This window comes from Trachemys scripta, chromosome 2 (assembly GCF_013100865.1).
Source record: "Trachemys scripta elegans isolate TJP31775 chromosome 2, CAS_Tse_1.0, whole genome shotgun sequence".
Classification (NCBI taxonomy): Eukaryota; Metazoa; Chordata; order Testudines; family Emydidae; genus Trachemys; species Trachemys scripta.
Window position 1 is genome coordinate 209,606,183 of NC_048299.1, and position 18,714 is coordinate 209,624,896.

The following is an 18,714-nucleotide window of genomic DNA, read 5'->3' on the forward strand; positions in this document are numbered from 1 at the left end:
AACATGATCAATAATGCTAAAGGGTTTTAATAGTCTTAAAATACATTTTACTTTTATAAATGCTTAGGAATAATGTTATATATAACAGCATTTAAAGTATATTTGAAATCACTAAGAAAGAGAAGGTTACTCACCTTGTGTAGTAACTGAGGTTCTTCAAGATGTGTCCCTGTGGGTGCTCCACTTCAGGTGATTGTGCACCCCTACACCTCTAGTCAGAGAATTTCAATAGCAATACCCAGTTGGGCTGCCCATGAGCTCTCCCAGTCTCGCACCTGTAGCGGTGATTAACTAGTGCTGTGTGGCCAAACCCGCTCAGTTCCTTCTTTACTGCAGAGGATCTTGAGAGAACTCTGAAATAGAGGGGAGGACAGTGGGCAGTGGAGCACCCACCAGGACACACATCTTGAAGAACCTCAGTTACTGCAAACGGTGAGTAACCTTCTCTTCTTCTTTGAGTGATGTTCCTGTGGGTGCTCCACTTCAGGTGACTGTAGAGAAGTATCCCTCAGTGGAAGGAATGTGCTATGGAGTTGGATCTGTGATCGATGATAGGGCCATGAGTACTAATAAAGTGTCTGATGTCGAGTCTTGCTTGATTGCATAGCGCTGAATGAATGTGTGATCTGATGCCCAAGTGGCTGCTCTGGCTGCTTTGCATGTGTCTGTAATAGGCATTGTAACAGGGTTAGCACCCACCTCTCGCGAGCGCCCACTTTTCTCTGGCTGATATATCTGTAATTACAGTCTTTTTGGGGGCAGCACCTGCCTCTCACAGGCAGCCCCCTTTGGTTGGTTGGGTGTGAGCCTGCTTTTGGTTTTAGTTCTTATACCAGGGTGGCACGCACCTCTCGTGAGCACTCCTCTCCATCCCGGCTGATGGTTCTCTTGGCAAGTCTTCAGCAACTCATCCTTCTGACCGAGCTGCATACACTTTCCCCCCTTCCGGGATATACAATCCAAGTTCTTATCTTGGCCCTGGTATGCGGCCCTAGCTCTAAGGCTTCTCCCAGAAGCACTGCCTTCTTGAACCACCCAGATGGGGCCCATCTCAGTACCCACACCTGGTGGTGTTTCAGCAGGCCTCCCTGGGATCAGTCTTCAACCAGGCCAGTGGGGTCCATCTTGGTACCGTCGCTGGCCTGGCCAGGTTCTGTGCTCAGTCCCCCTGGGCTTCAGCCTGCCCGCACTGACCTTCCACTGGTCCTGCTGCTCTTCCCGCCAGCCAGGCACCCGGTCTTCAGCAGCCTTCCCGGGGCTTCAGTCCTGTCTGTGGTGAGCTCTCCACAGTGAGCTGTCCGCGGTACTGCTGCTCTTCCAGCCAGACAGTCACCCAGTCTTCACTCCTTGAGCTCCATACAGCAACTGAACTTCTCTGCTCTGCTGCTTGTCTTATATAGGGCCCTTCTGGCCCCAGACTGGCTGCTCCATCAGCCCCTCTGATTGGCTGCTCCTCTGCAGCCACTCTAGGCTGTCTGGAGGACTTCTCTCTGCTCTATTCTGGGGCATAGTGATGCAGGGCCACGTGGCCTCCAGCAGGTGGCCTCCGGACCTAGTCCACCCTGCCACAGGCACATTATTAAGGAAGGATACCGATGTGGAGAGCGACCTGTTGTAGGGGGTTACAGTTCATGCTGGCGGTAGCAGAGATGAATGCACTCTGAAATCCATTTTCAAAGTCTTTGCTTAGATATAGCTTCTCCTTTAGATCTCTCTGTATTCAAGATAAATAGTTTTGGTGCCTTCCTGAACGGTTTAGTCCATTTGAGATAAATGACTAGTGCCCTTCTGACATCTAGAATATGGAGTGCCACTTCTTGCCTGTTCTTACGGGTTTTAGGGAAGAATGTGGGAAGATGGATGGGTTGGTTGAGGTGGAACAAAGAGGGTATTTTAGGTAGAAATTTAGGATGTGGTCTTAGAGTGATCTTGTTCTTGAAAAAAATCATGTATGGGGGGGGTATGCCATGAGGGCCCCAAGTTCTCCTACGTGTCTTGTGGATGTGATGGCAACAAGGATGGCTCCTTTCATTGGAAGGTGTAATAGTGAACATGTAGCCCAGCTTTCAAACATAAATCTGGTAAGAGAATGAAGTATTAAATTAAGATCCCATGGATGCATTGGGACTCTGAGTTCAGAATAGAGGCTCCAGACACCTCGTAAGAACTGTTTTGTAAATGGATGGGTAAAGACTGAAAACCCATCCACTTTATGGTGGAAGATTGTGATAGCTGCAAGGTGTACTCTGAGTGAGCTCAGTGAAAGACCCGATTGTAGGAGATGGTCTACTTCCTGTCTCAGAAGGTGCTTGTGAGAGGGGTCCCTGAAGAAGGATGGGGAGGGAGGGTAGATGGGGGGAATGGAGGTGAACTGCATGGAATAACCGGTGGTGACAATTTCCAGCACCCATTTGTCAAAAGCAATAATTTGCCATGCTGGGTAGAATGGTGTCAAATGATCTGTAAAGGGATGGCTGTTAGAAAGTGATTTCAGCAACTGGAATTGGGGGAGGTCTCTTGGGACTTCAACCAAACCCTCAAATTTGATGTTTTGATCCACACTGTCGCGACGTAGACGTTTGAGATTCGAGTGGCCTATGTCGGTCTTCGCCTCCATCTCTGGATATCATACTGCCTCTGTGACTGTATGTAAGGTGCTGGTCTTGAGCACTGTGATGGATAATATCTGCCTTGTTTTTGTTTCTGTGCAGGTGTGTACATGTCTAAAGACCAAAGAGTCACTCTAGAGTCTTTCAATGTATGCAGGGACTTGGTCTTACCTGCAAATAATTTTGGACCGTCAAAGGGGAGGCATGTCGCATCACTATGGCAGTTGTGATGGATCTTGCACCGCCATGTCTGCTGAGTCTAAGGATGCCTGCAGAGCTATTCTTGCCAGGAGATGACTGACCTAAATTGCTCCCTTTTATCTTCAGGAATGACGTTAATACATTCAGAAAGTTTGGAGTAATTTGCGAGAGTCTATTTCACCATCAAAACTTCATAGTGGGCTATTCTGAACTGCAATGTCACTGACGAATAGGCCTTATTACCAAAAAGATCCAATCTTTTCCTTTATCATACAGGGTGGTCCTCGAATGGTGTTGTCTGCCCCATTCACTGACCATCTTTATCACCAATGAGTTTGGCTGGGGGTGTGAAAATAGAAATTCTAGACCCTTTGATGGGATGTAATACTTCTTATCAGCCCTTTTACAAATTGGGAGGATTATTGTGGGGATCTGCCAGATGGTGTTGGCGGGATCCATGAATGCCTCATTTATGGGAAAGGCAATTCTGGAGGAGGCTGATGTGTGTAATATGTCCAACAACTTGTGTTGGGACTCAGCAACTTCTTCCAGAGGGATTTGGAGAATGTCTACGATTCATTTAAACAGCTCCTGAAATTGTTTAAAATCATCTCCTGTTGTAGGTGGCGGAGGAATGATGGTCTTGTCTGGAGAGGAGGAGGTGTTAGTTGCAGGAGTGACCTCCTGCTCTACAGCCTCCTCTATTTCCTCAAAAAGTCTCCTCGGGGAACTCACGGGATCCCATCTCTGACACTGATGGGGAACGTCTCTGTCTTTCCCTTGAGGTGCTGGGAGGCTTGGAATAATGTTGCCTATATACCATCCATAGGTCCCAATATGGCCACTGTGGTAGGAATGGCATTGATGGTGGCATCCATGGATGTCCACACCACCTCTGGGTGCCAGCCCTGCAACTATGTCCTGGCTGTTTTTGCAGATCTGGTCTGATGATTCCCTAGATGGGTGAAGAGTGGTGTGAAGAATAAACATCTTCTTCCTCATTGTCCTCCTCCTCACTAGAAAAAGGAGAGGCAGATATGTTTATTGGCATGTGTAATAGTGCTGAATGTGCCGATGCTATATCACTACCGAGAAGAGGTGATTCCGGTGCTGCACAAACTATTAAGTCCTTATGTCGGAGAAACTGATGCATTCCAAGAGATCCCGGTACTGAAAATGGCATCGGCAGTAATTGTTGTGGTAACAGAATTGTTGCGGTGCCGGGAAGATTAGTGCCGAGGATGTCTGTACCGAAGGAGGTAAAGTAGACTTAGGTACCGCAGTCTCAGCATTATGCACCAGAGAGCCAGAGGATGGCACTGTAAGCTGAGGTGCTGTGGAGGTGCTTGGTACCAAGTGATTAGCTGCCTCAGTCAGTGTCGTGGTAGAAGGGTAGTCTTGTCTCTGCTATCCTTCTGTGAGCCTGCCTGCTTAGGTTATTGGGCTTTAGCGGTAATGGAAGATCCTGATGATTCGTAGGTACTTAGCTGCAGCATGGTCAATTTTGAGGATGTGGAAAGAGTTGGAGAACTTATTTTTCGAGGCTCCCTTTGGGGGAGAAGTGGTAGCTCTCTTCTTCACCCTTTTTCTCGGAGAGAGCTACCACTTCTCCTACAAAGGGAGCCTCAAAAAGAAGTGTTCTCTGACTCCTTCTTCACCCTTTTTCTGGGAGACAAGTCCCTCCCGTGCAGTCACTGACCTTCTGCATATTCACAGAAGAAAGTTTTAAAGTATAATTGGGAATGAAGGTGCTTTTAATCTGGAGATAATATAAGAATATTTATATTTTTTGTTTTTCAAATTGCCAAACTCTAGAACCCATGTGTGTGACTGTTGTTTGTTTGTTTGTTTGTGTGGGAGGGTGGGGGCATGAGAATAAGATTACAGAACACCAACAATTTAAGGACAAGATTTCAACCTGACGTAATGTAAAATTATTGAAATATTAATTTAGAAAGATTTAAAATGGAAACAATTGACCGATGCTCATTTAAAATGCTGCTTCTTATTTTCCTCCAGATCTTCAACTTTTCTGTTTATATTGCAGGTATTTTACAGAGTTTGAATTACCTTTCTCTGGATTTTTGCACATATTCTTCATTTTCTCTCTCAAGTTCTTTATTTTCACGTTCCAATTCATCCACTGCTTGAAGGGTATTGAGGAGCGTTTGTTTCATAGTCAAATGTTCAGATTCCCAGCTAGCTTTCTAAGAAACATTAAGACAGAGTAGGTTTGAAGATCATTTAAAGCTAAAACAATGTACAAAGACTTTCACTTATAATTAATGAAAACAATAAAAAAAAACTTACTAAATCTTCCATCACTTTAATCACTTCAGAACAAGCATCTAATAAACTTTTGTTCTCATTTTCTTGAGCCAATGTTTTATTGTTTAAATCCTCTACCTGGAAAACATATGTAAAAGTTAATAAAAAAACAATATTAGCAGCAAGAGAACTACACAAAAATTAAATACCAAAAATGGAAAAAGAACAATTAGTTACTTTATAGTAACTGCAGTTCCTTGACATGTGTTGTATATATCAATCTAATTCTTGAGGCACATACAGTTCACACATACAAGATCAGATTCTTTTGGTCAGCATTATCCACTGGGGTCGTGTCTGCACCGTAGGTGTCCTCACAGTTCCTTCACCAATACAGAATCCAGAGTAGGATTCCACAATAGCAGGGAAAGAGGCACCATTATAAAATCCTTTTGGACAACACATCTCAAAGAGCCACTGTTAATGTAACATAAGTTGCCACTTTTTCTTCTTTAAGTGATTGGGCATGTCAGATGGTGTGCTGACAGGTCCCAAAAGAAAACCTCTTTCATTTACTTTTATAAAAGCCACTCAAATTGTACCTTTCCTATTTCGGAGCAGAATGCTTTGAAATTTCAGCTGAACATCATCTTTTGGTGGATGTCAGACATTCAGCAACCAGGCTGGCAAACGTAACAATGAATCGGTCTGTTGTTCTGTGAGACTATGTCAGGCAGAGCAGGCAAAATGACCAGGGGCTGCATTGAGAAGTTCACCATACCCAAATACCAGAACTGCCTGGCCAATGCCAGACTCTCTCCTCAGACCCTACGCTACCAGCACTCCTAGCTATCTTCGGGACACCACTGACTTCCTAAGGAAACTACAATCCATCGGTGATCTTCCAGAAAACACCATCCTGGCCACTATGGACGTAGAAGCCCTCTACACCAACATTCCACACAAAGATGGACTACAAGCTATCAGGAACAGTATCCCCGATAATGTCACAGCTAAGCTGGTGGCTGAACTCTGTGACTTTGTCCTCACCCACAACTATTTCACATTTGGGGACAATATATACCTTCAAGTCAGCGGCACTGCTATGGGTACCCGCATGGCCCCACAATATGCCAACATTTTTATGGCTGACTTAGAACAACGCTTCCTTAGCTCTCGTCCCCTAACATCCCTACTCTACTTGTGCTACATTGATGACATCTTCATCATCTGGACCCATGGAAAAGAAGCCCTTGAGGAATTCCACCATGATTTCAATAATTTCCATCCCACCATCAACCTCAGCCTAGATCAATCCACACAAGCGGTCCATTTCCTGGAAACTACTGTGCTAATAAGCGATGGTCACATAAATACCACCCTATACCGGAAACCTACTGACCGCTACACTTACCTACATGCCTCCAGCTTCCATCCAGGACACACCACATGGTCCATTGTCTACAGCCAAGCTCTAAGATATAACCGCATTTGCTCTAATCCCTCAGATAGAGACAAGCACCTACGAGATCTCTATCAAGCATTCTTAAAACTACAATACCCACCTGCTGAAGTGAAAAAACAGATTGACAGAGCCAGACGAGTACCCAGAAGTCGCCTCCTACAAGACAGGGCCAACAAAGAAAACAACAGAACACCACTAGCTGTCACCTTCAGCCCCCAACTAAAACCTCTCCAGCGCATCATCAGAGATCTACAACCTATCCTGAAAGATGATCCTTTACTCTCACAGATCTTGGGAGACAGACCTGTCCTCGCTTACAGACAACCCCCCAACCTAAAGCAAATACTCACCAGTAACCACACATCACTGAACAAAAACACTGACCCAGGAACCTATCCTTGTAACAAAGCCCGATGTCAACTCTGTCCACATATCTATTCAAGTGACATCATCATAGGGCCTAATCACATCAGCCATACCATCAGGGGCTCGTTCACCTGCACATCTACCAATGTGATATATGCCATCATGTGCCAGCAATGCCCCTCTGCCATGTACATTGGCCAAACCAGACAGTCTCTACGCAAAAGAATTAATGGTCACAAATCTGACATCAGGAATCATAATACTCAAAAAACAGTGGGAGAACACTTTAACCTGCCTGGTCATTCTATGACAGATCTGAGGGTGGCTATCTTAAAACAGAAAAACTTCAAAAACAGACTCCAACGAGAGACTGCTGAGCTGGAATTGATATGCAAACTAGACACAATCAACTCAGGATTAAATAAGGACTGGTAATGGCTGAGCCATTACAAACATTGAATCTATCTCCCCTTGTAAGTATTCTCACACTTGCTTCTTATCAAACTGTCTGTACTGAGCTACCTTGATTATCACTTCAAAAAAATTTTTCTCTTACTTAATTGGCCTCTCAGAGTTGGTAAGACAACTCCCACCTGTTCATGCTCTCTGTATGTGTGTATATATTTCTCCTCAATATATGTTTCACTCTATATGCATCCGAAGAAGTGGGTTGTAGCCCATGAAAGCTTATGCTCTAATAAATTTGTTAGTCTCTAAGGTGCCACAAGTACTCCTGTTCTTTTTGAGGATACAGACTAACACGGCTGCCACCCTGAAAAGAGTTATCATGATCACTGACCTAACATCTTGCCTCAGTTTCCTCAGGACCCTTGGTATCATGGGAATTTGGGGAGAAGGCATACATCAATCCCAGTGTCCAGGGAATAAGAATGGCATCTGCAGAGATTGGACTGAATCCCCCTCTGGAGCAGAACACTTAGTTTTTGTTCTGACCTGTGGCAAATAGGTCTATTGATTGGTATCTCCATTTGCAAAAGATGGCTGTGCAATACTGGCTCTTTGGTCAATCACTCATAGCTGTCTGAGAACTGTTTGTTCAGGTGATCTGCTAGTAACTTCTGAATGCTTTGAAGATAGTAGGCCAGCAACATGATCTGGTAATGAATACACCAAGGCCAGAGCTAAATGGCCTCTTGACAGAGTGAAGGTGACCTCGTTCCTCCCTGTCTGTTGATATACTGCATAGCTGTGGTGTTTCTATCAGTACCTGGCTTGTGGATCCCAAGTGTAAAGACAGAAATGTTTTACATGCCAAATAGACTTCTCAGAGTTCCAGGACATTTATATGCAGACAACCTTGAGGAGGGGACCACTTGTCCTCAGTCTGAAAGTGACCTAAATTATCCACCCATAAGTGGAGGCATCTGTCACCAGTTTCTTGGCTGACAGAAATACAGAGAAGGGAACTCCATTGCACACCTGAAGAGGGTCCTTCCACCAGTTTAAATGAGAAGAGGCCTTCTGGTGGGACAGTGGCCACCATGTCCACATGGTGCCTGCTGGGTAGGTACTTTGATTTCAACCACCCTTATATGGAGCACAGATGAATACTGGCAAACTGCATCACATACAGGTGCATGAGGCCATGTGTCCCATAAATCTGAGACATAGCCTTACTCATGTCTTTGGGTGGAGTTGAAGTTGGTTGATAAGGTTCACTATAGTTTGGAATCTTTCTTATGGAAAATAAACTCTCATTGATCTGGAATTTAACAGCTCCTACGAACTTTATGCTTTGACTCAGAGCAAGTGTGAGTTTTTCTCTGACTCTGAGGACCATGTGTGGCAAAGAGCTTTAAGTCACTTGAATCAAGTTGATGACCCGCTGAAGTGATCTTCCTCCAATGAGCCAGTCGTCGAGATATGGGTAGACCTGTCTCCTTAAATGAGTCACAATGACTTCTAATCACTTGGTGAATATCCTTGGTTCTATGGAAAAACCAAAAGGCAGGACCTTATAATGATAGTGAAAGGGTTCTGCTAGGAATCTGAGGTATTTCCTATGGGCAGGATGAACGGATATGTGAAAATAGGCTTCTTGAAGGTAGAGCGCCGCACTTTAGTCTTGGAATAGGCAAGGAAGGTAGGGAATGGGAAGGGACTAAAATTGGATAGACTAACCCATTGCTGTCAAGGCTTCCCAAAACTAAAAAATGTTAAAGGCAAGGGATCTCTGAGAGGTTCTGTCAAGCTTTCAACACCAGAATCAAACCTGCTGCCTGGAGGAAGATGCAGATTGGGCAACAGTGAAGGAAGAGACAGTGGGTCATCAGCTACAGAGCCTCACCTTTCTGTCTCAGCACCGCTGAGGTCTTGTGAAGCTGATAATAGGACTGGGCAGAGGGATGCTGCCTGATGAAAGCCCTTCTGCCTTCTTGGGGCTGGAATGCAGAGGCCCACAGAATGAAGAATCACCCTGGAATCCTCAAAAGGAAATGTCCTCAATTGTGGTTTGGATCTCCCTGAAGCCAGGAAGATCTCATTACCACAGATGTGGATGTAGTAGAAGCCACTGTGCTGGGCATGTCCAGCACAACTGGAAGGGAAATGTGGGCTTTGAGTTGTCCTTCAGTCATTATGGTTTTTAGTTCCTCTCAATGCTCCTGTGGTAGGTTGACCCAATTCAGATATCATGGTAGTTCGCCACACACATTTGGATGCTGTCAGATGAGTAGACTGCGTATCAAAATAAAATGAGTTTCTTCAGGTATTTTTTCCTGGAGGTAGATTTGGAAGGCCCCTGCTTCTTCAACCGCTCTTGGACAGTAACAACTACAAGCAATCCTGGTACTAGGTGGAAATAAAAATACTCAAATCCCTTGGAAGATGCTTGATATCTCCTCTCAACTCATTTGGATGTGTCCAGTATAGAAGTTACCATTGTGCCACAGGTCTTTTGCAGGTTCCAACAATTCCTCATTTATCAGCATGGCAAGCTTGCCAGACATGAAAGGATGCATGATATCAGGAGTTGTGAGGTGTCTCCTGCACCACTTCCATCAGTATATGCAGAATTTCTGCCATATGCTTCACACGGTCCTGAATGCCTGAAGTCATCAACTGAGGAAGGCTTTGAGGCCAGGAATGCCTTGAAGGCATCAACTGAGGAAGGCTACTGTGTCATTGGGCAAGGACGAGGACATTGCAACAGGGACAATTTGTTCTTCTTTTTGCAGATATTGCTCCTCATCACCTTCTCTCTACTGCCTTTCCAGAAGCAAGGCTGCACTGGCTGACATGTTGGGTTGGTCTATACTGCATTTTTAAGGAGAGAGATCTAACCAAAGGTGGGGATGCAGAGGGTATATAGGCAATGTACTCCTCATCCCTGTCTGCACACATCAGGGAGTCACTTCTCCAAAGTGGGCCCTTCCTGTCAGGAGTGCCCTTGCCCTGTTAGATCCTCCTCCCTAACCAGGTAGTAGCAGAGATACCTCCTTTGTTGTCTGCTGTACCAACAACCTGATAACAGGTGGTTTAGCTATCAACATCTTCAACCTCTCAAGGAGAGGTGACACTATTACTGGCCCCACAGTTAAATCACTCAGTACTGTATAAGCCCTGGCTACCAAAAACACTCGTATGCTGAGCACTAAAGAACACGATTCTGAGGTGGCTGGTTCCATAGTGCCAGGTACTGAGAGCATGGGTCCTGAAGGGCTGGTACTAAGAGAAACATAGTCCACAGATTTGGTGGGTACTGGTCGCTCGCTCTTAAGAGTTGGTACCAAGGCATCAAAAGGACTTTTGTCAGGCCATTAGTGGCCCTTCAACTGCTGAGTCCAAGATGAATCAGACACCTCTGACTCTTGTTTCTCAACTGGATAGGCATCAGAAAGGGTGGTGTATGCCTTAGCATCTCTGGAGCAGTGCTCCTTCCTACCCCTCTCCTGAGATCATTGACACCGGAGTATTGGTGGATGACTGGGTCCACTTCACTGACATAGCATGGGAGCTTAGGGTGCGTTCTCAGCTCACTGGGATGCTCATGGGAAGAAACTGGCTGGAGAACGTAGGTCTAGCCACATCCTTTTCTTTCAGTGTCCTCAGAGGCTTGCAGAGGTTGCTCCAGGAAGAACAATTTTAGGACAGCCTCTCTAGCTTTTTGAGTCTGCTTAGAGAAGGAACAACATATGGACCATCACTCAGGAATACATACCGCTCCTATACAAATGATATCTGCAATGCCCATCATTAAACAGCATTGAAACTTCCCATGATGAGTAGCTTTTGAACACAAGCGATTCCACTTCTGCTATATACAAGGAGGGGTTTAGCCTAAAAGCTAATCAGCTGACTAAAAAAGTGTGGGGGTTTTTATACCAAATAACAAAAAGACTAACATATAGTACTTAACAACTAGCTAATTAATAATACTAATAACTAACTCGAATACTCTCAGTGCCCGAAGAAGCAGGCAGACACTGCAGGAGTTTCATCTCACTGCCCCGGGCAGTAAGAAAGGACTGAGGGGCAGTAAGAAAGGACTGAGGGACAGTTGGGCCACTCCTCCCTTTATGCCCTCAAATAAGGAGCACAAGAACTCGAAGGGCACAGGTTTGGCCCCAACAGACACTCGAGGCCAAAATAATGCGATCTCACATGCATAGGGCAGATGCACATGAACAGTGGAATCCATATGGGCAATCACTTGGAGAAGCAGCAACAATTATATATTTTAAAAAACAATCAAAATCTTACTTTCTTCATGTTAAAACAAACAAAGTTGGTTTTTTTTTTAATTCTCTCCTTTTAAAAAATTGTTCATTTTCTCCTAAGAGTGGAGAAAAACAATGGCTAACCCTAGATATAGATAAATAGTTTACAAGTTATACCACACTACTTCGTTCATTTCCTGATGTGAGACACTTTTGAAATACTATAGAATTTGGTTTTCCATGGTGATTTTAGTTCTTAAATATTTCAGTGATACAGAATGGAATAAAACAGATTTTACATGAAGCATCTGAAGGAAACACGGATGAATAGATAGTACATGCTGTAAATCTCCATTTAAATATATAGAAGAATTTAGAGAAAAAGATTGGGATCAAAGAACAGAATTTTAAAAGCTGGTTTGGAGCCCTCGAATGATATTCTAGTCTGGATGTTCAGTCTGTGCTGCTAATCAAATCACTCTGTGTTGCTAATCAAATCACTCTGTGTAACTCCAGTGTTGTTTTAAAAAATGCGGTCATTCTCAGGCTATGGCTATGTCTACACTACAAACTCTGGTCGACACAAGTTATGTTTTCATAAAGCCGCCACACTTGGTATACCACTTGTGTGCGTGCATAGTTGGCTCCTTGGGTCAGCAGTGCTCACCAGGAATCCTTGTGTCAATACACAGTGTGGCGCACCATGGGTATGTATGCCAGTGTGCAACCTACCACCATCAAACGCACTGTTTTTTGGGAAGCTTTGACAATGCATAGAGGGGCAGAAACCAGTCATGCAGGGGTGACTGGGAGCATGGGTCAGCTTGCAATTATCTCCATCCCATAACATCACCTCTATCCCATAATTTTTGCACCTTTTTAAAAATTCCAAGAACTCACACGGCCCTCCTCGCTGTCTACCATCTCTGACTGATGTGTGGAGCCTGCACAGGGGTTACTGAACTGAGGTGGGGCAATAAGACAGCATGCATCTCTCTATTTTAGCATCTTGCCACAAAGTACATCAACAGAAAGGGCTACTTTTCTATGGTTATGCAAGCATAGTGGACCACCAGGGACAATTTACCAATTTCAAAGTTTGCTGGTCAGGGAAGGTGCATGATGTTCACATCTCTAAGAATACACAACTATTCAGAAAGCTACAAACAGGGACTTTCATTTCCAACTGGCAGATTATGATGGGCATTGTTGAAATGCCAACAGTGATCCTGGTTCATGAAGCCATACACTGGCTGCCTCCACAACACCAAGAAAAGATTCAACGAGCAGTTCAGCAGGTGAAGAATGACAGTTGAATGTGCTTTGAATGAAGAAAACCTCACAATTTTTATAGCTGCCTGTTGTGTCTGGTATAATACATCTCTACCTCGATATAACGCTGTCCTCAAGAGCCAAAAAATCTTACCACGTTATAGGTGAAATCGTGTTATATCGAACTTGCTTTGATCCACCAGAGTGCGCAGCCCCACCCACCCGGAGCACTGCTTTACCGTGTTATATCTGAATTTGTGTTATATTGGGTCACGTTATATGGGGGTAGAGGTGTATCTCTGAATCAAAGGGGGAAAGTTGCCACCAGGGTGAAAGGTGGAGGTGGAGCAGCTGTCTGCTAAGTTTGAACAGCCAGACACAAGAGCTACTAGAAGAGCTCAGCACAGAGTTATACAGCTTAGGGAGGCTTTGAAAGAGCACTTTAACAATGAGCCACAGTAATGAATTTATAAATTGGCCAGATTTGGACAAATTTTCATGAGAACAAAGAATGGCACATCTTTTTCTATCAATCTAGTGATGTCTACACCAGGGGTTAGCTTGGTTTAACTATGCCTCTCAGGGGTGTGGATGAATGCTGATGTAATTTTTTCAGTGTAGAGCAGCCCTCAGTCAAGCTAGGCTAGCTCAAGTGCAATTAATTTGAGTGTATTAACTCAAGTTAACTGTGCTGTGAAGACACACCCATAAGCACCTAAGAGTCCAATTCTCATTGGAAGTCAATGAGAGTTAGACAATTATGAGCCTATATTACTTTTGAGAAATGGGACTTCAGTGCTTTTGAAAATTTTACCCTGCATATCTACAGCTGTACAAAGTCTAGTTTTTTCTCTGATTCTGTATTCTTCAATCTAAACCTGCTTGAAAAGAACAGTAAATGTATATTAAACACACAAAAACTATGTTAGAAGAACATTATTAAGGTTACAATGTCAGGTACTCAAAAATTAGCAAATACTGACTGCAATCTTAATTCAGCCCCCTTCTGCATATGCATTAGGATAAAATGTTAAATTACATGATCACATACTATTTTCCCCTGTCTCATTCAGTGTAGAGACTATGCTGTGATCACTTAATGAGCAGCTATTCAATATTTTATTTTATCCTCATTGTTCAATGTGTGGCACTATACCTTATCTACTGCACACAATTCAAATTCTGCTCTAAAGACACAATTATTAAGTTCCTCATGGGCTATTCTATGGCACCCATCATGCTAATAATTGGAATGTTTCCCAAACATTCATGAAATCTATGTTCACAATACCCTTGTGGAATGTATTATTATTCCCATTTTTCAGATGGGGAATTGAGGCACAGAGACTGTCTTTTTGTTCTTTGTTTCTACAATGCCCAGCACATTGGGGTCCTGGTCCATGATTGAGGACTCCTAGATGCTATGATTATACAAATAATAAATAATAATACAGTTCAAAAGTATCTTTGGTTGCCAAATTTGAGAATGCTAGGATCTGACTTTTCAGAGTACTTAGAATTATTATATAGCACTTTGTAGGTTCAAAGCACAGCTCCCACTCACTTCAGTTACAGCTATAAGTGCTCAGCACTTCTGCAAATCAGACTGTCGGGTCTCAGCATGAGCACCCAGAAAAGGAGGAATACACAATAGGTGACCTCCTGTAAAAAGTTTAGCTGATTTGCCTAGCATCATATAGGAACTCTGTGGCAGAGATAGGGATAGAATCCAGTTCTCTAGGGCAGCATTCAACTGCTTTACCCATGAGATCATCCTTTCTCTTCCTGCAGTCCCCTGCCTCCTTACTCACTACACACCTTCCAACTTCTGCAACAAATGAGGCAGGAGTCCTATATTCAACATCCTCCTTCACTACATAACCGTGCTCCATCCACAGAGCAGGTTCATCCTGTGCACTGATTGAGGTAGGAGTCCTGTGGAAAACAGTATGTGATTATGTAATTAAAGACTGCATCATAATGCATACCCAGAAGGGAAGCCAAATTACGGTGGCATAAGCAACCTTAAGTCTGGCATTTCCTAACTTTTGAGTACTTGACTTTGTACCCTTTATAACATTTCTTTAACGTAGTTGGTGTGCATATAATTAACTAAGATTTAAAAAACCAAACCAACAAATTCCATCCTGTGGTATCATCAAATGAGTCATCAGCAGGGCTGGAAACTTTAGATCCATTGCACCAACCTTTGCCATTTGAGCTAATGGTGTAATTTACAGCAATAGTACATTGTCATCCTCTATGTACACCAGCACTAAAAGGGAATGGAACTCTTTGCCAGTGGGTTGTACAGACATTTGCTCACAGCAGAGGAATGACGAGACTCAGAAATATTGGGTTCCAGTCCAGGTTCTTTAAAGAAGTGTTCTCTACTAAGCACAGACAATTCTGACCCTCCTCCACCTCTGCTTCATCCATTCCAACCCCTTCCTGTCCGAGTCTTGACTCTACCCCATCCTGGCTCAGTCCCAATCTTATTCTCCTAGTCTACTCAGTCAATCTCCACCCCTCAGGCTTCTCATCCCAGTCCCAATCTATTTACAGAGCAAGTTCTAGTATCACCCTTCCAGACTCCCTGTCACAGTCCTTTTCTCCCCTCACTCCCCATCCTAGTCTTTCATCCCCCTTTTCCAGTCTCCTTGCCCACCCATTCCAATTTTCTGCCTCCCAAGGTTCCCTCTGACAGCCTCTTTGCCCAGACAGTCTTAGTTTTCCCCCACACCTCATCTCATTGTCATGTGTCTCCCTCCTTCTCACTGCCCCACTGGATCCCAGTCCCAGTCTCCTTGCCCAATCAGTCCTAGTCTCACTTCCTGGCTCCTCGTCCAATCTCAGTCTCCCCCACACTGACAGAATCCCAGCCCTCCCTATTTTCTTCCCTGACATTCAGGCCCAGTCTCCTTTCCCAGCCAGTCCCAATCTCTCCCCACAACTCCCAATCTCAGTTTCTCTCTCCACCATCCCTGCCCACCTCCCGTCCCAATCTACTCCCCTGCTCCAGGTCTGGCTGTTGTCTCCACTCCATTTGAATAAGGCAGCTTCCTTCTCTATGTTCTCTTAGCCCAGCAGGGGGGACACTGACAGCACAGAAGAGACAGGTTACCTGCTCTCAGTTCCAGTGCATGGCTCCAGCCTGCAGCTGCACAGAACTAACATTTTTCAAATATTTATAACTTGGCCAAAATAAAGCCTTCATACACAACTTCAAAATCTTTACAGAGAAAGAGTCTGACCCATCAAGGAAACTGACTACTAATTTAACACCACCAACAAAAATACTACACAGAAAATACTTTATAAAACTGAATATAGGATTCTTATGATTACATGTCACATTTTGTGCTTCAAGTTTATTTTATAATTACAATGGTACTGACTCTGAGAACATTAAAGTCTGATGTTTAATAATAAAAATATTTTGAAATGAAGAGACCCTAAAGACAAAATATAATGGTCATAAAAGTAAAGTGAAAACCTGGGAGATTCCAATGAACATGAAGTGAAAGCTGAATTAAAGAAACTAAAACCAAATACAGTAATAAACTGAAGCAAAAAAGGATTCTAAGAATCAGACCTGGGACTCACCCTTGAAAACAAACATTAAAAAAAGAAATCAATAAAAAGAGAGAATGTAAAAATGCAAACTGATGCAACAGTAATTTAAAATGAATGGAACTGAACTAAAATTACTCTGTTGTTACAGTAAAAAGAACACCAAAGCACCATTGAAATTAGATCCAAAAACTGTTGTATATCTAGTTTTGTTTTCCCCAAATAGTCTGGCTTTACATCTTTGCCTTCTATTGAGTGTTTTAAAAGACCACATTTCATAATTTCTAGTTGTCGTATATGGGACTATTTTGAGATTTCTGTAGATGAAGATTTTGTGTGAGGCTCTTAATTCAGTCTCTCCTATAGTATATTTTTATTTTGTAATCCAACAAACATGCTTAAAGTGCAGTTCTCCTTAAAAATAATTTCTATGAATATCAGGACTTTTCAGACATGACCTGAAATCTAAAGGACTCACCATCTGAATATTTGATGACAAGAACTATAGTTCTGCCACTACTTGGCTCCTTACCAAATCAGCCACATTGAGGTCTGTGGAACGGATGGGCCTGAAACCCAAAAACGACTCTTTAAGTGGCTCCACAGATGATGTTCCTAGCTTAAAGCAGCCTATTTTTAAACCAGAAATTGCCTGTTCTGGTTATGAAAATAGATAGCATGGCCTATGGAGGTAGTAACCCCCTCTCTCTTCCCTGCATATCAGTTGGGTATAAATACCTTCCTCCTCTCTCTCTCTAATTTGTATGATGAAATCATTAAACAGCTGGGATTTATACAGGCAAATTTTACAAGCTTTTAAAATTTACTTGGACAGTAAAATATAAGTCAGGTTTGATACTGAATATATTTATATTGCTGGACAAGAATAATGTGTCCATTATAACTTTTGGACATGTATTATGCTATTTTTCATTTCTGCTTACTTAATTTGTCTTCTTTTCCCATGTGGTTGTTTTTTATGACTAACTGTTGAACTTCAGAACACTGATAAAAAAGAAAATTTAAAAAGCAATTACTTTTTTAATGCTATTGGCTCAATTTTTTAGTTATCTTCTAAGGGACAGTGCACAGTCAGATTGCCTTTCAGAGGAACTTTAGTCATATGCTTCCTGGACCCATAATGATGTCCCCTCTTCCGGGACCCTGGCAAGATTTCTGGCACTGAAGATCCCTCTACATCCCTTTTTCTTATCCTTGTGCACGAGGACAGCTGAGAACAGTACTAATGTATTGTCAAAGTGAAGACCCACTTGAGATTTTGGAAACAATGCTGAGGTTAAGCCCACATCAACATCTTCATGCTGCTTCTTTGGAGTCAGGAAAGATCCTGGCACTGAACTGAAGGAATTCCCGCACCAGCTTGTTCCAACAACAAGGCTCTTCTATGTCAAAAAAGCATCTGCCATTAACACATCAGTAAGGATTAGTTTTGCACTAGGTTTCTTCAGCACCTGGGAAGTCCTCATTATGAAAAAAGGGACAGCACCAATAGGATTTTTAGAAGTCAGTGCTGGCCCCAGCACCAATGAGCTGTCAGTACAACTAAGCTCACATCTCAGAACTGACATTTTTCATGATAAAGAGACCTCAGTTCAAGTCACAGGCTTAGGAACTACAGGTAGTAAACCCAACCCTGTACAGATTTCTTCAATGCACAGATTGTTGCTGATTTGCCTGGCTTTGAAATAAAAGGCCACCTGCCTTTCACAGCCATAGACAGTGGATCCAAATGTAGATTCAAAGGCCAGACTAATAAAGCCTCCTTGCTGAGAAAGGTTTGCTGCCTCCATTGCATATCACTCTAGGCCCAAAGGTTGAAGACCCTGCACAGTAAGCAGTGATATGGAAAATTTCCCCCAGGGAGAATAAACAATGGCTGCATGAGTCTGCTTCAGTGAACACGGAAGAGCACAACACATCACTTACATTTGTTTGTTATCCAGATTCTTGAAAACTGGATTGGCGACAACTAACCTGTGGTAGGCCTTTCAATTCAAATATTAAAATAAACTGTGCAACAGTGCAGAGTTCCCAAAATATGCTAAATAAAGTAGAAAAAGTAGAAAACAAGAAAAAAAAGGAGAATTTTAAAGTAAAACAGAAATCGCTCCAGGTACAGAGGGACAATCACAATACCTCTCAGCTTCCAATGTTCACTGATTCAACACGGCACTGATGCAGCTCCATTGAGCATGCATTTCATTGCAGAAGGTCTGAAAAGGTCAGCAGTGCCAGGTAGGAATAAGCAGCAGTCCCATGA

General features: G+C 43.2%; 1 protein-coding gene across 1 annotated transcript in view; it reads right to left on the reverse strand.

Moving 5' to 3' along the window:
• CCDC178 (coiled-coil domain containing 178) overlaps positions 1 to 18,714 on the reverse strand; it is a 287,835-nt gene that overhangs the window by 244,486 nt on the left and 24,635 nt on the right. Inside the window, exons 6-7 of the mRNA XM_034759571.1 lie at positions 5,121 to 5,216; positions 4,881 to 5,017 (exon numbers count right to left, since the gene is read on the reverse strand). Coding sequence (XP_034615462.1) covers positions 4,881 to 5,017; positions 5,121 to 5,216 — 233 coding nt within the window. The remainder of the gene's footprint in view (positions 1 to 4,880; positions 5,018 to 5,120; positions 5,217 to 18,714) is intronic.